Consider the following 20178-nt stretch of genomic DNA (forward strand, 5'->3'; position numbering starts at 1 on the left):
CTGTGCTGCCCCAGCTCAGCCCCACACACACCCCCAGTCTGTCCCAGAGGATCCCAGCTGGCTCCCAGGAGCAGCACACACGGTGTCAGTTCATCCCAGAGGTGTGAAACACGTCAGGAATTCATCACGACTTGGGAGAGCAAGTTCCATCATTCCCAGAGGATGCTCCACACCTGCCCTGACACGGCACTGCAGGAGCCGTTTCCCTTTGCTTGTTTTCCCTAAAATTTCATTTTGGATTTGAGGTTGAATTGACAACAGAGCTGCCCTGCTCCCCTGTCCCAGTGCTCCCCTGTCCTGTCCCAGTGCTCCCCTGTTCCCCAGGCCCACAGAGGAGCTGCCAAAGGACCAAGCCCACCCTCCTGCACTTTGCTGACAGTGCTCCCCTGGGCCTGCTCTCTGTCCCTGCCCAGAGCAGCCTCTTTGGGATGGATCAGAGATTCCAGCAGTTTGGAATTCCCTGCTCTCAGGTGTGCCTGACACCTTGCCCTGTGCTGAGCCCCTTCCTTGTCCCTTGTGCTCAGCACAGCTGTTCCCTCCACTGAGCATCAATGATCCTCTTCATTATAAACTTTGATCCTTAACTCTATGGAATTCCAGAAAAAGTTTTACCTACAGTGCACAAAGAATATAATTTGGAAAATATTTACATTTTTGTACAATGACACCACAGCACTTGAATCTAAATTTCTTCATACAAACAAATAGCACCATCAGCCTTCTGCACAAATCTTGCCTAACAAACCCCAAGAAGGTGGATTATTGTTAGATGAGGAGACTGGAACAACTGGGAATGGGAATAAGCTCGAGGAGCTGGAGTACTGAACCATCCATGAAGGGGGGCTGCACAAGGTGAGCTTTAAGGCCCCCCCACCCCACACCAGTCTGGGATTCTCTGTGATTGGAACACCAGAGGCAGGGAATGAGTGTGGGAGCAGCACCAGGCTGGCCCCGAGGGCAGGGGGAGCTGCTCCTGCAGGGAGGGGCAGTGCCTGGGCTGCCCCAGCGCCCACACCCTGCCCTGGCGGTGCTCGGCCTCAAATACAGGATAACCAACGAGTGGCACTGCTGGCCAGGCAGCCCTGGGAGGGAAGGAAGGGAGGGAAGGGAAGGGACAGCACCAGGCTGGGCTGGCACTGCCCAGGGGCCTCGCTCCCTGCACAGCACAGCTGGCTCTGCCCGGGTGCCGCAGGAGATCCAAGTGTCAGTGGTGCCCATTTGGTTCATTCATCTACAGCCAAGGCATTCCTCCAGGATACCCTCCAACATTCCAACATCCCGTGCCTGAGCTGGGAGCTCAGGGAGCAGGGGAGGGACGGGGGGTTGCCTCACCCAGCCCCAGCCCCAGCCCCAGCTCGGCGCCAAGGTCCAGCAGTGCCTCCCTCATGGGTCACCACAAGTGTAAAAAATTTAAAAAGCAGCAGCTGCTCCCAGCTGGGGCGGCAGCTCCGAGCCAGCAGCGGCTGTGCCAGGGGGGGTGGCAGCAGGAGGCCCCGGGAGGCGGCAGCTGGAGGGGCTGCGTGCCCACAGTGCAGCGCCAGCTCCTTCCCTCGGCTGCGCGCCCACCAGCTCACCCCTTGCTGTGCCCCACGGCCCTGCCCTGGCCCTGGCACGCCGGGCTGGTGCCCCCAGGAGCTCCCAGCCCCCCCTAGAGGTCCGGGAAGCGGCTGGGATCCTCCTTGTAGTCGTCGGGAATGGTGAAGATGGAGTCATCGAACTCGTCGTAGCGGAACTCCTGGAACGTCACAGTGGCCGTGATGGTGGGGAACACCGGGATGTCTGCGGGGACAGGGCACGCTCAGGGACTGTAGTAAACCCCTCAGGTTTAGCCAGAGCCCCTTGGAGAATAGAATGCTGACACAGTGGCAAAGAAGTTTCCTGTCTCCAGGGACATCCGCCTTGTACCTTATCCCTATAGCCATGGAAGGCAATATTGTGTTAAACCCTACCATTGGTCACTTATGGTCACTCTAACACCTTTGCCATTGGTCAGGATTGGATCCAGGCCAAGGGTATAAAAGTAGCACACTGTACCCCTGCTAACTGGGAAGAAGAAGAGCTGAGACCCTTCAGGGACCCTACAATAAAGCCATACTCGTGGAACAGCCAGTGTCTTCTGCTTCTCCTCTCTCTGCCCTCTGCTGGAGCCTCAGGCCAAGGGAAAAGCTACCTAGCAAGCAAAGCTGAAATCACAAGAGCTGCCTGATCACTGAGAGCTGAATATTCCCTGCTTGCTAGGGGCTGACCCGCGGCCTTGGTCTGAGAGCGAGCTGGCTTCTGGCACCCAGTGCCCTTGGGGCTGAGCTCTGGAGCTGGAACAGCTTGCATAGGATACGACCAAGCAAGGCTCATTTAAGGGACAGCAGAGTGGCACCATCCCCACCCTGCCAGGCTGGGTTACAGGGGGAGGTGTCCCTGCCGTGGCAATGGGAGCACCAGCTGCAATCTGAGCTCATTCCCAAAGTGCTCTGGAAGCCTGTGCAAACAGAGCACAGCCTGCCTGCCCACACAGCTCCCTGCAGTTCCAGAGCCCTGCATCCTCAGCAAAGGGCCTGCTGCTTCTGGGATCATCTATCCCCTGAACAAGCTGCCCTCAGACATTTCCATCTTTACAATTTTTCACTTAAAATCAATCTATCCCCAGTAACTGCTGAAGAAAAGGAAACTCAGGAATGTTACAAAATACTCCACACCTGAGATCCTCCCCCAGTGCAGGAATAATCCAGCACATCCCACTGCCCTTGGAGCAAGGCCCCAGCACTCCTGTGCTCCTGAGCTCTCCGTAACACATCCCTAGGTGAGGGCTCCTCCCCAAAACTCCACAAAAGACCTTCTGAACATATTGCAAGAATAAATGCACATGTTTAGACCTGGATTGGATATTTGGGAAAATTTCTCTTGGAAAGGGTTTTCCAGCATCCCCACGCCTGGAGGGATTTCAAAGCTGTGTAGATGTGGCACTGGGGGAACATGGGGCAATGGTGGCTTTGGCAGAGCTGGGGAATGGTTGGACTGAGAGGGTTTTTTCAACCTAAAATTCTGGATAAATAAAGCCCCAGGAGCTGCTGTGTGCTCTTACCTAATTTGACAGGAAAGCCTGGTGGAAGCTTCATTTGAACAAATTCTCTAAGTTTGTTAAAGTGCTTGAAGGGTGCAATGACTTCTAAGACATTCAACAACCTGCAAAGGAGAGCAGAGCCCGTGACAGATCCTCCTGCCACACACAGCCTGTCCCTGTGGGCAGGAAAACGTCACCCAAAGGGCCCAGGGGACACACAGGGTGACAATGACAGCATCCCCTTCTCCATCCCAGGGCGTCAGGGTCAGCCCACGGCCAGAACTACAACAAACCAACACCAGGATAGCAGCTCCTTATCCTCATTTTCCACAGGAGATGAGGGATGAGGTACCACCCCCCTTCTCCATGGACATGTGCAACTGACCTGGCTTTGCACTGGGTTAGGGGACACAACTTTGTGCTAAAATTTATTATGGGGAAAACCATTTCAGAATTCTGTGGGATCAGACACCACAGATAACCCTGATACCCCTGCCCAAAACTCTGCTCTTATCAAGCCAGGTAAGGGCTTGGCTCTTCCCCAGCCCCAGCAGCTCCCAAATTCCCAGTTTAAGGGACAACAGCCTGACTGCACTCCCACTCCTGGGGATCTGGAGGGTTCTTTCTGCAGCTCATGAGCACACCAAAACATTCCCAACAGGAGTAACTCCATGGCCAGGAGCTTTCACTCACGATTCGATTCCCAAGGGGAATTCTTGGCTCATTGCTATCGTGGCTTTGAAGGTTTTCTTGCTCTCCTTGCAGACCAGCTCCCTGCCCAGGTGAGGAGCTCTGTGAGGGAGAGACAAAGTCAGTGCTTCCCAGGGCAATCCTGGCTTTAGAGGAAGGAAAACAGACTTGGGTTGGAAAACATCAGGGAGGAATCCCTACTTCCAAAGGGTTTGCTTTATTGTAAAGCTGTGCAGAATAAAGATAAAAATCCTCTTAAATTAGATTTAAGGAGACAAGACAAAACCAGGAAAACTACTGCAGTAAAATAATTCCTCATAATTATAATTCCTATTAATAAACCCTATTTATAAAAAATTATATATATATATTATTATAAATAATTAATAAACCCTATTTATAAATAATTATATATATATTATTATAAATAATTAATAAATATAATTATATAAATAATTAATAAATATATATATTATTATAAATAATTAATAAACCCTATATATAAATAATTCCTGTTAATAAACCCTACAGGAAGTGTTTATTAACCACTGTCCAGAAATGCCCATGGCAGGGGGTGGAACTGGGTGGGCTTTAAGGTCCCTTCCAGCCCAGAGCATCCCAGGACTCCCTGCCTGTAGCTGAGGCACTGACACTGCTCCCACACACCAGGATCCCTCCCCAGCCCTCTGGAGAACAAACACTGCCACACCAAACCCAGCGCCACAAGCAGCACCCAAGTGGAGAACCCAAAACCCCCCCAGAGACCCCCAGCCCCTGCCAGGGGGTCCCTGAAGGCCTGGCAGGCCCAGCAGCACTCACTTGCCACTCTCTGCAGAGATGTACTCCTCCCAGGAGATGGTGTTGGGGGACGGCGGCGTCAGCGACTGCCGGCGCACGGGCTGTGGGACAAGCACAGCTCAGAGCCCTGCCCGCTGCCGTGCCCACCTGGGGCTGCCCCAGCCCCAAACACAGCCACAGCCTGCCCTGCTCTGCCAGCCCCTGCTCTGCCAGCCCCTGCCCCCAGCCCCAAACACAGCCACTGCACGGGGGCACCCACGGCCCTGGATCCGGCTGGCTGGTGAGGGGTGAAGGGCAGCACCCCTGCACATCCAAAGCCAGCCCCCCTCGGTGTCCTGGCCTCGGGCTGGGCTGGGGGATAGCTCGGAGCAGCGCGGTGAGAGACGAATTAGGAGGCGACCACTTGCTGGGGGTAAACTGTGGGTTTATTACAGAAGAACCAACAAGGAGGGGAAACACCCAGCAAATGGCCCCGAGCAGGGGGTGGGAGAGGGTTTTAAGGGAAAAGGGGGGAAAAGGCAGGGAAACCCAGCTATCCAATAGTAATACATATTTGGAGGTACGAAACATAATTGATATACCAAAGTAACCAACTGTTATAAATCATAGGAGGGGCTCTGGGGCTACAGCCAACCATAACTCCCAGAGAAAAGAAAATTCTCGAAACCTGGGAGGAGAAAAGGGGTGATTGACTGACCCCAAGGAGGAGGCACTTTCACTTTATAAGAGAAACCAAGGGAGGAGCAGTTTCATTTCCATAGCAACCTAACTGGGCAGGGTAGCAGCAGGAAGTAATACAGAAAATGGGGGGAGCAAACTAACGAACTTAAGAACACACCACAGCAAGCCACGGCCTGCCCTGCTCTGCCAGCCCCTGCTCTGCCAGCCCCTGCTCCCAGCCCCTGCTCTGCCAGCCCCTGCTCTGCCAGCCCCTGCTCTGCCAGCCCCTGCTCCCAGCCCCTGCTCTGCCAGCCCCTGCTCTGCCAGCCCCTGCTCTGCCAGCCCCTGCTCTGCCAGCCCCTGCTCTGCCAGCCTCAGCCCCCTCGGGCACCTCCTGCAGGACTGGCCTGTGCTGCTCCCCCATCACGAGTTAACGCGGGGCTCTGAGTGCCAAGGCAGCAGCTCCAGCTCACACAGAAATAAATTAATCACTTTAAAAGCTCTGTGTGTGCTCCCAGCTGAAGCCTGGCTCTTTCTGAAGAGCTCTTGATTTCCTGGTGCTAATCACAGGCTTCCTCCCATTTTAATGAAGCTCAAAGGAGCACGATTGCCTTTCTGGCTTCCCTTTCATTCCCAACAATCAGCATTGGGTCTAAAAGAATCCGCAGTTGATTTGCCACAGCCAAACCCCTCATCTCTTCTAAGAGACAAATTAAGGCTGAATACCCAATGTAACCACAGAAATCCCTCCCTGTGTGCACTAATCAGGCTAATTCATTAATGCATCACCAAAATTACACTTGTGGGTCATGTTTGTGATTTTTAGATTATGCCAATCAAAAGAAAATAAAAACATTATCTATGTATTTTGCACCACGAGGATCAGTGTTCAAGATTATTCTCCCACATCCTGGGCAAAGTTAATCAACTACACCTCAAAGTTAATCAACTGTACCTCAAAATTCTGCTCCATGAGGTTTCCCCCTTTGCTCAGGCTCTCCATGATCGCTTTATTCCGAAGGATGTCCTCCTCACTGAGATGTTCCCTTCTTTTCCTGGATTCCAACACCAGTCCATTCACCAAGTAGAAATCTGCCAGGAAGTTTCCTACTCTTTCCTGCACGAAAGGAATTAGGACATTCATTAATCACAGAAGATAAAATACAAACATTTTGATTTTTGCATTTCAAATGATGGCAATAAGGGAACTTGGGGATTGAGCTGGAATTGCTCCAGCCCCCCCACATGGGCTGGCAGTGGGCAATCCCAAAAATCCAGCAGGAACAGGTACTCCTTATGCAGAGAAGCCTTAAGACAGAGATTGTTGAAGAGTTTGAGTGAAATCCCTTTGCAGAGCACTCCCATGGCTGCCCCTGTCCAGCAGGAGCCCACAGAACCCTTCCTGCCCTCCCTGGAGCCAACCTGCAGAGATCAGAGCCTGCTGGAACCAAACCATTCCCAGCACAAGCACAACCTGTCCTCCCCCTGCCCAACAGCTGCAGAATCCTTCTTCCTTGTTTTTCCTGCTGAAGGCAGTCCAGCAGAGAGATTCCACATGGAATGAACCTGTGCTGATTGGGGATACAGGGAAAGGATTTTTCCTTTGTCCTGCACACCTTGTCCTTTCAGAATCCTGGATTGGTTTGTGCCACAAGGGACCTCAAAGCTCACCCCATTCCAGCTCCCTGCCATGGCAGGGACAGCTTCCACCATCCCAGCTGCTCCAAGCCATGTCCCAGCACTGCCAGGGATCCAGGGCAGCTGGAATTTCTGCAGGAATCTGCCCCAGTGCTTCCTGCAGTGCCCTCCCCTCCTCCCTCCTGCCCAGCAGCACCTCTGAGCCCCCCTCACTCACAGTTTTGTCCTCCCTGAAGAGCCACCCAGTCTGGGCCCGTGTGAACGTGATGGATTTGGTGGATAAGGTGGCAGAGTAAATATCACTGCTCATCAAAATGTCAACCTCCTCTTCTGTCTCCATCTCAGATTCCTGGAAGAAAAATTCCAAAACACTCAGCAAACAAGGATTGCTTCCTCTGAAGATACACCAATAAACACAAATGCATAAGCCCTGTCCTTTGGATCTTTTCCCAGAAGCAGCATTTCCTGCATTTTCAAGCGGTTTTATAAAACCTCTGGCCAAATGGTTTCCAAACAGTTTAATCTTGAATATTAATGTGAATAAAGCATCCCAATGGGATTTATGCAGCAGCTCAGCAGCCACACCCTTTCCACAGGCAATAATCCATCTGCTTAAGTGATTGGGGGATAAAGCTGTAATTAAGGACTTGACTAATTACAGGGGGTCCGGTGAGTCAGACCCTCACGCTGTTATCAGCTGAACTGGCCATGGAGTGACTAAAAGGATGCAAAGCAGTGGGAACAGCTCTGAAAACCCACCTGAGGACACCTCAGTTAAACCCAGTGGAAAGATGAAAAGCAGCACATCACAATTTAAACCACATCTTTCCAGTCCATTCCCATTCCAGCTTCTCCTCAACCAGAAATCTGGATTCAAAGCTGGCTTCCCTCACAAAATTCAATTTCACCTTCACAGCTCAAGCTGGAAGAACTGAGGTAAAAATTCTTTGCTTTGCAGCTCTTTGGGTGTTTCTGAGGCAAATTTTGTTTAACACATTCCCAAAAGAGCCTGGGATGAGTCCCACCCCCTCCCCAGAGCTTTACCTCGTGGTGTATTCGCTGGTAAACTTTTTGCTCATTGTCTAAAACTACAAAAGATTCGGAGGGTGCGGCGTCACCGTTAAAAATGAAGCTTAAATCCCCTCGTTGGCACTTCATGTCAGTAAAGTCTATCAGAGTTGTGTCCAGCCTGTGAAAACAACCCCAAATGTCACAAAAATTATCCACAAATGCAGGAGGAAATTCAGCTTCCAAGGAGGAAAGTGCATTTCTTTAATGGCAAACAAACACATGAAGGGCTGAGTTTTCACAGGATTTCATAAGTGAGGCCTCGATGCAGAAATCGGCAAAAAATTGCTATAAAGGTAAAGTTTTCTTCAGAAACTTGTATTTAACACTGCCAGCATGAGGAGGGGAGGGGGAGAGATTCTATTCAGTGCTACACACTGAGAAACAACTCCTCAGCAGGGTCCTGACTTGAATAACAACACTGGGACATCACCCAAAACGTGAAGAGGACTCAGAAACAAACTCATTTTTTAAAATTTTATTTATTTTCATTGCTATTTCTGTTTTTCTCCCTCACCAACAGCAAGGAAATGCTCCTGCAGACCTGAGTAACTGGAAGAAGATGGAGCTGAGGCCATGGATTGCTGTAGTAATTCATGTCCACTATTGCCAGAGCATTTATTTCTCATAAAGAGGTGGTTAAAGAACCTCAGCTGAGTAACTTCAATTCTAAGTGGTGAGGGATTAAAACTCCTCATAGATTTGCCTCTGATTTCAAGGAAAAACCTGTTTTTATCTATTTCCCCTCAGCTCAGGCCTCATACAGGCACAGCATTCAGAAATGAGAAGGAAAGCAACAGTCCCGGACTCAAACAAACAGACCCAAGCTGCCCCTTTAATACAACAAAAATTTCTACAGATTGAATCTCCAGGATCATATTCTTGCCTCTTTGTTTTAAATTTTGGGCCCTACAGAAAATGCCAGAAAATACATTTGGTTCTGAACTAAAAAGAGTTGAGCTTGGAGAGACTCCTGAAATCCCCTACTGAGTTTGTGAATTTGTCACATTAAACACCTTAAAGAGAGAAATTATATCACTTTTTGGCTGGTTTTATTTTTAAACTCCAGACTGGAGCAGCAACACTTCTCCACGAAATACTGGAATTTCTTTGCAATTGTGTTATAAATACCCAATCCCTGTTTTTCACTGGCACATCTGGTAGATAAAGCCTTATCCAGCTGAACTGCTCTTGCTCTATATTTAAGTAATATTCAGCTCAAAAGAGATAATCAGAGAGCCTGAAATGGCAAGGCTCAGTGCTGTGCCATGGATGAGCCCAGGCTCACTGGGACCCAGCTTTTCCCTGGCACTGAAGTATTTGGGTACAAAAGCAGCACTCACCTGATATTTATACCTTGTTTGTGTATTTTACATGCATCAGAAGGCAGAATTCGGGAAAGTAAAGGCACTAAAGGAGGGAGAGAAAAGGCAATCAGGACACTGAGCTCCCTCTGCAAAGTATTCCCATTAAAACTATTCCATCAGTCTGATTCTGGATGTGTTTTAATGAAAATACAGCATTTTCCAACATCTCAATCAAACACAACATCAGGGGTATTTCTGTTTGATAAAACTGGTTTTTTTTGTAATTGTAATTGCACACCCTGCTTCCAATATCAGACAGAATTTGTATTTCCATCACAGGTAAACCATTTATAAATCCTAACAACTGTGGCTGTTCACAGTTTGAATTCTGGGATTTAACAGTTTATGTAATGCACCAAGGGAAAGAATGCCTGGCTCCAATTAAAGCAGAACAGTCACAAGCATAAAAATGATCCAAGCTATTAATATTAATTATTAAATTAACAAAACACATAAAATCATGGAAGCCCAGACTGGTTTGGATTGGGGGGGACCTTAAGGATCATCCCCATCCCACCCAGGTTCTTACAGCAAAGAGCTACTTCCCCTCCTTAGTGAGTCACTGGAGAGAATTCAGCTCCAGAAGTGAATAAGCAAAACTAAATCTGGAAAAGGTTGTGTGTCCTCTCCTCAGCACTGAGATCCCAAGCACTGTGGCTGCTCCAGCACAGAGCACAGAACCAGTGTGCTGCAGGCTGATTGCATTATCTCCCTGGGAAGGGACATGGGAGCACTCACCCCAACTTTGAAAATCCCAGTGAAGCTCTAGATAGAAGTCACCTAGCTGAGAAGAAAAGAAGAATGTGTTAACAAGCTTTCCAGGCTAAATGAGTGTAAAATTTGCTGGAAGACAGGCAGAAGTTGTGTTTGGCAAAGGAAACTTTCTCTGATGTTGTACTTGAATTTGTACTGAACTTAAACATCACTGAAGCTTTAGCTGCAGCAGAATCAATAATGACAAAATGATGTAACTCATCTGAACTCACATTTTTAATCATTTCTTAATACTAGGTCAACTATCAAGCCCTGGATTGCAAAAGATTTATTGGAAACAATTTAAAAAGCACCTATGGAGCTCTCTGCTTGCTTTGATTGATCCCATCCAATCCCACGGAATTAGAATTAATTATACAATAATTAATGAGTCAAGTTTCAGGCAGGAGTGTTGCAAAGACCAGCTGCCAGTGGCCTGGTGGAAATGTGCTGAAGTCACCAGGTGTGAGCCAGAGCCACCCCAGCACGAGGGGCTCGGGGATCCAACACAGCTCAGCCTCCACAGGGACAAATTCATGAACTTCTGAGAAATAACTGGGCTTCTACAAACTGCTGTCCCCAAACTGAGCAACATTTCACTGTGCCCAAGGGGAACTGGCTGCTGATGGAGAATGAAACCAAAAATCTCCTCCAGCACTGGGCAAGGGGATTTGGGGACTGAACACACCAGGAAATTATTCACTGACATAAGGTTTAAGAAAGCCTTAAAAATCTAATGAAATAGAGATTCTTTAACTCTGAGATTGCAATGATGATGAGCAGGTCTGTCTTACACCTTACACAAACCTTATATTTGAATTTCTAGAAGTTGAAAGGAAGTATTACCTTAAAATAAATATAATTCTGTGACTCCTTAAAACAGAGCCAAGATTGCTTTTAAGAGCAGAAGATTGGTAAAAACATGGAAAAAACTTGCTGGCAGTTTCCCAGAGTGTCCATACTCAGAGCACAAGTCACTGCTTTCCACCCATCTGGTTTTGGCAGCACAACTCACCTCTTTCAGGGCTTTTAATAACCGAGGTCGCTTCTCTTCAACACTTTCCCTGGACTGCTGCTTGAGCTTCCTCAGGAGTGCTGAAACTACACAGGAATTCATCCATGAACTCTGGTTGGTTGATAATTACAGGTGAGTGTCTTACTTGAGGTCTTAAACCCAACAATGCAATGGAACATTTCATCAGACCTGAGGAATTAATCCCAGCTCCAGGAACTGCACATTAACCTGCTCAGATCACCCCAGGAAGGAAAGCCCCAATAATTGTTCGTAAAATTAACTATAGAATCATGTCAAGAGGGTTTGTACACAGGTATCAGTAAATATGTGGATACAAATATACTGAGTAACATCTACTCCACTGAGAAAATCAATAGTGAGGAGCTGACAAGAGAAGGCTGTTGGTAGATTATAAACCAGTGCATTAATATATTAATAATGCATTTATATGTGTAACATATAGTGAGTTTTCTGCTATAGGATGCACCACCACCATGGTAATACCAAATACTATTAATATCCACCAGTGAGTAGCAGCAGAATAATTTCCATTTGCTACTCCATGTCTGAGGTGAATAAACAATATTTGAATAATACATAATATATAAACTATATTTTCCCACTGGCCTCTTGAGATGCAGCCTAAAAGCCACATCCCACTGGCAACTGATACCCAAACAAACGTGTGAGCACAGGGAGCAGGCCAAGGAGATGATCCCACCCAGGCCAGACCCATCTGGATCCTGTCCCTGCCATTGCAAACCCAGAATAAGCTCGTGCAGAGCTCTCCCAATGCCCTCAGTCTGAGCAGAGTTAACAGCTTGCTTATGTAACCCAGTGCAATTTCTTATCAAGGAAATGGATGTGCCTGATCGTGTTCAGATATAAAATGTTCAGCTGATTAAGAGCAACCCTTCAGAGAGCTGAAAGAGGGCTGTGGGAAAATAACCCAGCTTGAGAGCTCTGCTTTCCTGTTCTGAATGAGCCCCAGTTTGGGATTAACTGGCAAACTGGGATGAATGAAGAGGTGCTTACTCATCTGTCTGTCTCCATAGCTGATGGCTTCGGCCAGAGGGCTCCATCCCTGAGCGTTTTTCACCTTTACTGGAGCATTATGGGCTAAAAGCAGGTGGGCACATTCTGGAACAAAATATCCACAGTTATTTACAGTAAAGGATGCAGCAGGAGCATCAGGATAAAACTCTACCAAAGCAATTCATATCAAAGGTATTACACAGATTATCAAAACACATATCTGGGTTCTGACTCACTCTAACAAACAAAGCCATTTATGCAAGGACTTCCAGCACTTCCCTGTTCAATATTATCACTAAAAATAATTGGTGATCAGCCACCAATTATGTAACACTGAAGAGACTTGTCCCTCCTGCTACGTGGAGTTTGCTTTTTATAATATTTCTGCATGTCAGATACACACACCACCATGGAACAAGGATATTTATATTTAATGCATGACATCAGCTCTCTCTGCTGCACACACAAAGCAGAGAGATACCTCAGGGCCTTCATCCCTCTCCAAGGGGTGAATGGATCATGGGGACACGGATTTGGGGCAACTCCCATCAGGTGTAGGGGAGGCAGAGGCACCAACACATCCCTGTGTGCCCCAACATCCTGGGGAATCTGGATTTAAGGAGGGCAAACAGGCACCTCTGCTCCAGGAAAGCCTCAGAGCAGGTGTGGAACCAACAGCTGCATTCCCCACCCACAGGTGGACATGATGGTGGAAAACTGAAGGAAGCAAGGAGGGTTTCAGTGCCCCCATGTGCTCCTTGGAAATGGTTCTGCAGTTTCCAAGCACGAGGAAACCTCAGCACGTGTCACCAAAGCCACCCTGAGCCGTCTGGAGGTGATGCAGCAGGGCCCAGCTGTCTCATCAGCAGCACAGGACTTCCTGGGTTATTTTCCTACCACAGGTGCCACAGGAAACTGCACTGGTCATTCCAGATGCAGCAGCTGTGAGTCAGGGCAGGCTGAGTGGCTGGGGAGGAAGAGATCCCTCCCTGCTGAACAAACTGTCTCCTGTGGGATAAACAAAGGCCCTGACTAACCCAGCCAAGGGATTTTTATGGCTCCTTAAACTGTGCCCAGGACAACAACTGCAGGGAGCAGGCAAACCAGCTTGGAATCTCCAGCCAGATTCCATTTCCAGTTCAATAAACAGGCTGGGAGAGCTGGGGGTGCTCATCTGCAGGGCAGAAGGATCCAGGGAGAGCTCAGAGCCTTTCCAGGGCCTGAAGGGGCTCCAGGAGAGCTGTAGAGGGGCTGGGGACAAGAGGAGACAGGAGAGGGGAATGGCTCACACTGCCAGAGGGCAGGGTTAGGTGGGATACTGGGAATAAAGCTCAGATTTCCTTTCCCACTCTTCTTCTCCAAATCCATGTGGCATCTTCTTCCCAGAAAACCTCACTAGCTTGAAACACAAGATCACACTCAGGAAAGGGAAAAACCCCTTTTTTCCTCTTGCCCCCAAATCTTCAGGATCACTGAAAATGTAACAAAACAAATGGTTTTACCCACCTTTATGTCCCAACATCACAGCAAGATGTAAAGGAGTGTTTCCTAAAAGAAAGCACAGAAATAAAAGAGATGAGATGAAAGTCAGCAGAATGCATTGCAACCCCTTCCTTAGGAAACTGCAGCTCCTGCTCTAACCCAGGAACACAGCAACACCCACCAGAGGAGTGACATTTGCTTGGATTGTTATTGTCAAAATAAATATACTGAGACACATTTCATGGGCCAAGAGAGGGTTTTTAATGATATCTTGAAACTCACTCCAGGCAAAGAGGTCCAGAGGTGTCTTTGAGAAAGACACAACCCCTGTGCTCCCCACAGGCTGAAGGGTCTGATCCCTTCCCAGCCTGACATATCTGGGTTAAAAGCTACTCACAGATATGATACTGATTAAAAATTTAACAGCCTGTTTTATTAATATTTCAAAGACTGAGTACTCATTTTTTACAACTACAGTACTGGGCATATTGAGAAGGAACAGCACCTTCACTACAAAGCTGCCTTTTGGCTGTTTCCAAAGAAAGCTTTGGAGACAGCAGCAGCCTCTCAAACCTGTCCCCATTTTCCTGGCGATGCTCGTGACACAGGTGGTATTTGTGTTGTTAAATATTCACTGTGAGGCACCCAGAGCTGTTTTTCCTGGATTAATGCTGCTACCAGGCTCATGACACCGTTTATTTAGGCAGCTTAAGGATGTAAAGTTCTTCCATTTAACTGCATTTTGTACATTTAAACATCTTCTTAGAGCAGTCAAGAGGAAAAAAATGCTGGAAAACAATTTTTTGTGCAATTCTAACACACACACTCGGTTGAGAGCTGTTCTCTAAGTCCCATTTTGTCAGCAGAAGAAGCTGCTCTGTGCAGAGGGTGTGCTGCACATCTGGAGAGGCTGCCACGGGAATGCCAGCACCCTGCAGCATCAGGGGAATTGGGATGGAGATGGGAGCTCTGTCCTGGCTGCCCAGCAGGGCTGGCAGGGCTGTTCAAGGTGTCCTGCATCTCCTCTCATCCTTGCAGGGCACTGGCAGCACCCCAGGCAGCCACAGCCCAGCTCATTATACACTAACCCAGCTCAGCTCCTGCTGCTATTAATAGCTGCTCCAACATCTGGGAGCACAGCACTGGGAGTGCTGGATGCTGCCAGGCTCTGCCAGGGGATGGGAATAACCTTCCTGAGGAGCAGCCTGAGAGGGAGCCACTCTGAGTGCCCAGGAAATGCAAATTACCTGACCCAAGGGGAAACATTGTCAAAATCATGGAGGCACGGGAATGGTGAGGGTGGAAAAGCCCTGCAGGATCATCAAGCTGTGCCCAATTCCCACCTTGTCACCAGCACTGAGTGCCACATCCAGCCCTTCCTTGGCCACCTCCAGGGATGGGCACTGCAAACCTCCCTGGGCACTTCCAGTGCCTTTCCATGGATCCCCCTTTCCATAGGGAATTCCTGCTGGTGTCCAGCCCAGTTCTCCCCTGACAGAACTTGGGGTCATTCCCTCTGCTCCTGTCCCTGTTCCCTGGAGCAGATCCCAAACCCCTCCTGGCAGGAGCTGTGCAGAGCCACAGGGCCCCTGAGCCTCCTTTGCTCCAGGTGAGCCCTGCCCGGCTCCTCAGGGATTCTGCAGCCCCTGCCCGGCTCCTCAGGGATTCTGCAGCCCCTGCCCAGCTCCCTCAGGGATTCTGCAGCCCCTGCCCGGCTCCTCAGGGATTCTGCAGCCCCTTCCAGCTCCTCAGGGATTCTGCAGCCCCTTCCAGCTCCCTCAGGGATTCTGCAGCCCCTGCCCAGCTCCTCAGGGATTCTGCAGCCCCTGCCCGGCTCCCTCAGGGATTCTGCAGCCCCTGCCCAGCTCCTCAGGGATTCTGCAGCCCCTGCCCAGCCCCTCAGGGATTCTGCAGCCCCTGCCCAGCTCCTCAGGGATTCTGCAGCCCCTGCCCAGCTCCTCAGGGATTCTGCAGCCCCTTCCAGCTCCCTCAGGGATTCTGCAGCCCCTGCCCGGCTCCCTCAGGGATTCTGCAGCCCCTGCCCGGCTCCTCAGGGATTCTGCAGCCCCTGCCCAGCTCCCTCAGGGATTCTGCAGCCCCTTCCAGCTCCCTCAGGGATTCTGCAGCCCCTGCCCGGCTCCTCAGGGATTCTGCAGCCCCCTCCCAGCTCTGTTTCCTGCCCTGGACATGCTCCAGCCCCTCAGGGTCTTTTTTGGAAGGAAGGCCACAGAACTGACCCCAGGGTTTGAGGTGAGGCCTCCTCAGTGCCCAGCACAGCCACAGCCCCCTTTCCCAAGAAATCAGTGTGCCAGCAGCTCCTGGAATCCTGCCTGTGCCCATCCAGGTGGGCAAACAAAGCCTGCTGGCCCCAAACCACACCTCAAACACAGCACCTGTCCCCACACACGTGTGGCCTTTCACCTCTGCTGAGGTACCTGCCCACCCACAGGGCTGTTTTCCAGCAAGAGGATTTGTCTGTTCAGGATTTAAGCTCTTAAATGCACGTTATAATAAAGCTAGAAGTCATCTACTAGGTGTAGCTACAGGCTTCTCCCAGGAAACTCATTGTTTGGGAATAATGACACCGGCCTTCCTCTGGGCAGTGATTTGGAGGTTAATTTAGGAAGCTGGGGAGGCACTCAATTAACACTCAACTGCTTTTAGCAGAACAGCAGGAGTCTCCCATTCCACAGGATTTGGCTTTCCTGCACTGAACCAACACTAAAACAGAACTGGATTATTAACGATAAATTCTCTCTCCCCTCTGTCCAATCCTTAGCACATCCCAGGATTCCTCTGGCTTATTTCTGAGCAAATCATCAGCTGGAGTGTCCCCCAAATAATTCCCAGTTCCAGTGTGTGTAAACAAGTGACAGATGGAAACAGGCAGGAAGAAAACAATAACAGGGAAATGTTACTCAGGCCTTTGGAATGTCAAACCATCAAGAGGTTTGTTGTGTTTTTTTTTTTTTTTTGAATAGTTCAAGTAAAAACTTGGAGGAAGATGATGAGTCAGAGATCCCCAAAGTGTCCCAACTCTGCACAGAGCTGGGAAAGCAGGGAGATCTTAATTAGAGATTTATATACGGATCAAAAAAGGATGGAATCAATGTGTGAGATACACACTGAGGGTGACAGCAAGCAAAGAGGGATCAGGAAGTGCCTTCAAGGAAAGATTTGGAGCTGCTGCTGCTGCTGCTGAGTTGCTTGAAGGGGAACTGGAGGAGGAACAGGGAGAAGCAGCAGCAGGAATAGAGAGAGTGGGAAAATTCCTCCCCAAGTCTGCTGCTTTCATTCTAGCAGGATTTGCTGGAATGAAGGTGGCAGGATAAACAGATCTGTCGCTGGATTTGGAGCTCTGCCCTTGGGAAAGCGCCGTGCCAGCTGCAGGGAACACTCCTGCCCATCCTGGCTGGGAGCTGAGCCCGGTGCTACCCTGCAGCCCTCAGCTGCCTTCCAGTGCCACCACAGACACAGCTGGAATTCCCAACTCCATCCCTCCTGCCCCTGTGCCAGCCCCAGAGATCCTTCACCTTCGTGCTCCCTTTGAATTTACACACCACAATGAAGCAGAGCCCATCTCCTTATCAGAAACACAACACAAGCCTGCTCTTTATCACAACTTCTCAGACACCACACACGTGGAACTGGGAGTTCTCCAGCAGAAATGGATCATGTTACTCTTGAAACGGCTATTGAAAGAGAGATTAGAACCAACCATGAAGGTCAGGCAGATCCCCCAGGCTGATTTATTTGTTAACAGTATAAAATATCCTCCAAATTAAAACGTTTTGAAATGCCCTGGCAAGACATTCAATATTTACAAATTTCAGAGCAGCACAAGGATCAGATTCCATCTCTGTCACTGACACTGCTGTGGACGGAGCATTTGCAGAGGAGCAGCTGAGAACAACTCTCTCAAAACCCAGAGCCACAGCATTTAAAAAGAAAAGGGAAAAAAGGATTGATTTTGTAGCCTGGGGAAATATCAAAAACTGCTCTGCCAACAGCCAAAGGAACAACTCAGCATCCCCCAAAGCAAACAGGTGACAGCTTAGACATTCTAAAAAAGAATGAATCTTTTAAATGCAGCGGGGTCTTGGACACAGAGCAACACCTGCTCAGAGGCAGCTCTGCCAGGACAGGGCTGGTACTGGAGCTCACAGTGCTCATTCATATTACGAAAGTCACGGAATTACGGAATGGTTTGGGTTGGAATGGACCTTAAAGCTCATCCCTGCCATGCCAGAGACATCTTCCACCATCCCAGGATGCTCCAAGCCCTGTCCCGCCTGGCCTTGGGCACTGCCAGGGATCCAGGGGCAGCCACAGCTGCTCTGGGCACGCTGTGCCAGGGCCTGCCCACCCTGCCAGAGAACAATCCCTTCCCAGTATCCCATCCATCCCTGCCTCCTGTCAGTGGAAGCCATCCCCCTTGGCCTGCCACTCCATCCCTTGTCCACAACCCTTCCTACAGGGTATTCACACACCCTTATGAAACTCCCTTGCAAAACTCCCAACGAATTCCCTATTTCCCGGTCCAGCATCCGCATCTCCCGCCCCGCCGGGACGCGGCCCGAGCCCCGGTTCCCCGGTGCGTCCCGCTCACCGTGACTGTCCTTCTGGGCGATGCCCTGCGTGCGGATGAGCGCCGAGAGCCGCCGCACGTCCCCCTTGAACACGCACTCGTGCACGGGGAAGGGGCCGCGCTCGGGCCCGGCGGGGGCGGCCCGGGCCGGCGGGCGGTGCCGGTGAGCGCCCGGCCCGCGGTGCCCCCCGGCCCGCCCGCCCTTCCCGCCCGTGAAGGCGCCCCCGGGCGCCGCGGCCGCCTCGTCCTCGCCGGCCGCCAGCAGGTCCCCGTCCTCCTTGCTGGGCTTGTGGTCCCTGCGCAGCGAGCGGAGCTTCTCGCCGGTCATGGCCGGCGGGAGCGCCCGCAGCGCTCGGAGCCCGCGGGGCCGGTCCCGCCCGGAGCCTCCGGAGCGGCCGCAGCTCCGCCCGCGCCTCACGGGCCTCGGCTCCGCGCCGCCATCTTCGGCCGCCGCTCTCGCGAGACTGCGCCGCACGGAGAGAGCGCGCGGGAGGAGCCGCGAAGTGACCGGGAGGGGCGGGGCGGGATCCGCCCAATGGGCACGGCCTGAGGGGAGGAGGGATCCGGGATCGGTCCCAGCAACCGCATCCTGGGGGACCGGATCCGGGATCGATCCCAACAACTGCATCCTGAGGGGAGGAGGGATCGGGGATCGGTCCCAGCAACCGCATCCTGAGGGACCGGATCCGGGATCGATCCCAACAACTGCATCCTGAGGGGAGGAGGGACCCGGGATCGGTCCCAGCAACCGCATCCTGAGGGGAGGGATCGCGGATCGGTCCCAGCAACAGCCTCCTGAAGGGAGGGATCGGGATCGGTCCCAGCCACCGCATCCTGAGGGGAGGAGGGATCCGGGATCGATCCCAGCTCCCGCATCCTGAGGGGAGGGATCGGGATCGGGGATCAATCCCACCGGGCACAGCCTGAGGGACGGGATCCATCCCAAAGGGCACACCCTGAGGGACAGGCGGATTCGGGGATCAATCCCAAAGGGCACATCCCGATCAGCCAGGACAGGGAGACTCCAAGACTCTCTAAGCAGCTGTTCCAGTGCTCTCCCACCCTCCATGGAAAGTTCTTTGGGAAATGATGGGACCGGGACAAGTGTTCCTCAAAGGAAAACCGGGACAGTGCCCCTGTCGTGGTGCAAGCCCTTGTAGGTGCAGTGTCAGCTCAGAAAGGACCTGTCTGGGTTGGAGCTTCCCAATTCCCCACTGCACGTCCTGCTCCTGGGCCAGTTCTGCAAGTTTCTGCTTCAAATATGGGATGAGTAATTGTGAAAATGATGGTGTCCCAAATTCCTGGTGAATTGGATTTTTTAATAATTCTCCCAGGGAAAACAACCCCCAAGTTGCCAGGGAGACCAGACCTGCTGTGATAACAGAATTACCAGCCTGGTGGCCTTGTCTTTCCTGAGTTCACATCATCTCCCTCATCCCAAATGACCAAGAAGAATTCTAGGCAGATTTAGGAATTCCTGTGCTTGCTGTCCCCAGCTGCTTCCCACACAGCTTTTTACAGTCCTAATACAGAATTTGAAGTAATTCTAGGGGAAAAAAAAAGAAAAAAACCAACAATTTGCTTTTGCTCTATACTCCAGTGGTCTTTCCACTGAGATTTTTCTGTCTCTCCCTGTTTTTTGAAGAAAGTCAAACCCATCTGCAGGCAGAATGTGAGAGGCTGGCACTGTGAGCAGTTCTGATGTCTCCTGTTCTCTCATACTGGAAACACAGGAGAGCAAGGAGCACGGCTGGTCTTGTGGAATGGAGGGATTGGCTCAGGTTTTAGCTGATGTTGGAAGCCTCACACTGCATTTTTAATTACTAGAGCCATGAAGTCACTGTTTACCAGCTTATTATGGACTCCTTTATTCACCCCAGAAATGGAACCAAGGCATTACTCATGGGAAGAGCTCTGGGAAAAGTGGTGTTTGTAAGGAATCCCAACTGTGGGATTACTTTACACTTACAAATTCTTGAGAATGGCTTTTTTTGTCTGCCTATCAACAGAACTTTCCTACAGTAAG

General features: G+C 50.4%; 1 protein-coding gene across 1 annotated transcript; it reads right to left on the reverse strand.

The window, feature by feature from the left end:
• Window positions 1–500: 500 nt before the first annotated feature.
• ANKRD13C (ankyrin repeat domain 13C) lies at window positions 501–18634 on the reverse strand. Its single transcript, XM_074545583.1, has 13 exons — window positions 18174–18634; window positions 13589–13630; window positions 12083–12187; window positions 11048–11133; window positions 10018–10063; window positions 9256–9322; window positions 7889–8033; window positions 7062–7193; window positions 6162–6323; window positions 4568–4647; window positions 3752–3850; window positions 3080–3180; window positions 501–1779 (listed from the first exon to the last, which is right to left on the reverse strand). Exons 1-13 carry the CDS (start codon window positions 18478–18480, stop codon window positions 1649–1651), a joined length of 1503 nt encoding a protein of 500 aa, XP_074401684.1. The 5' UTR covers window positions 18481–18634; the 3' UTR covers window positions 501–1648.
• Window positions 18635–20178: the final 1544 nt, after the last annotated feature.

Source organism: Zonotrichia albicollis, chromosome 8 (assembly GCF_047830755.1).
Source record: "Zonotrichia albicollis isolate bZonAlb1 chromosome 8, bZonAlb1.hap1, whole genome shotgun sequence".
Lineage (NCBI taxonomy): Eukaryota > Metazoa > Chordata > Aves > Passeriformes > Passerellidae > Zonotrichia > Zonotrichia albicollis.

What these genes read in the sequence shown, in the direction of transcription:
- ANKRD13C (XM_074545583.1), bottom strand. Translation starts at nt 18,480, where the DNA reads ATGACCGGCGAGAAGCTCCGCTCGCTGCGCAGGGACCACAAGCCCAGC. An exon ending in CTGGGATTTTCAAAGTTGGG is followed by an intron (nt 9,323 to 10,017) that starts GTGAGTGCTCCC and finishes TCCCTCCTTTAG; the next exon opens with TGCCTTTACTTTCCCGAATT. An exon ending in TCTTCAGGGAGGACAAAACT is followed by an intron (nt 6,324 to 7,061) that starts GTGAGTGAGGGG and finishes CCTTTCGTGCAG; the next exon opens with GAAAGAGTAGGAAACTTCCT.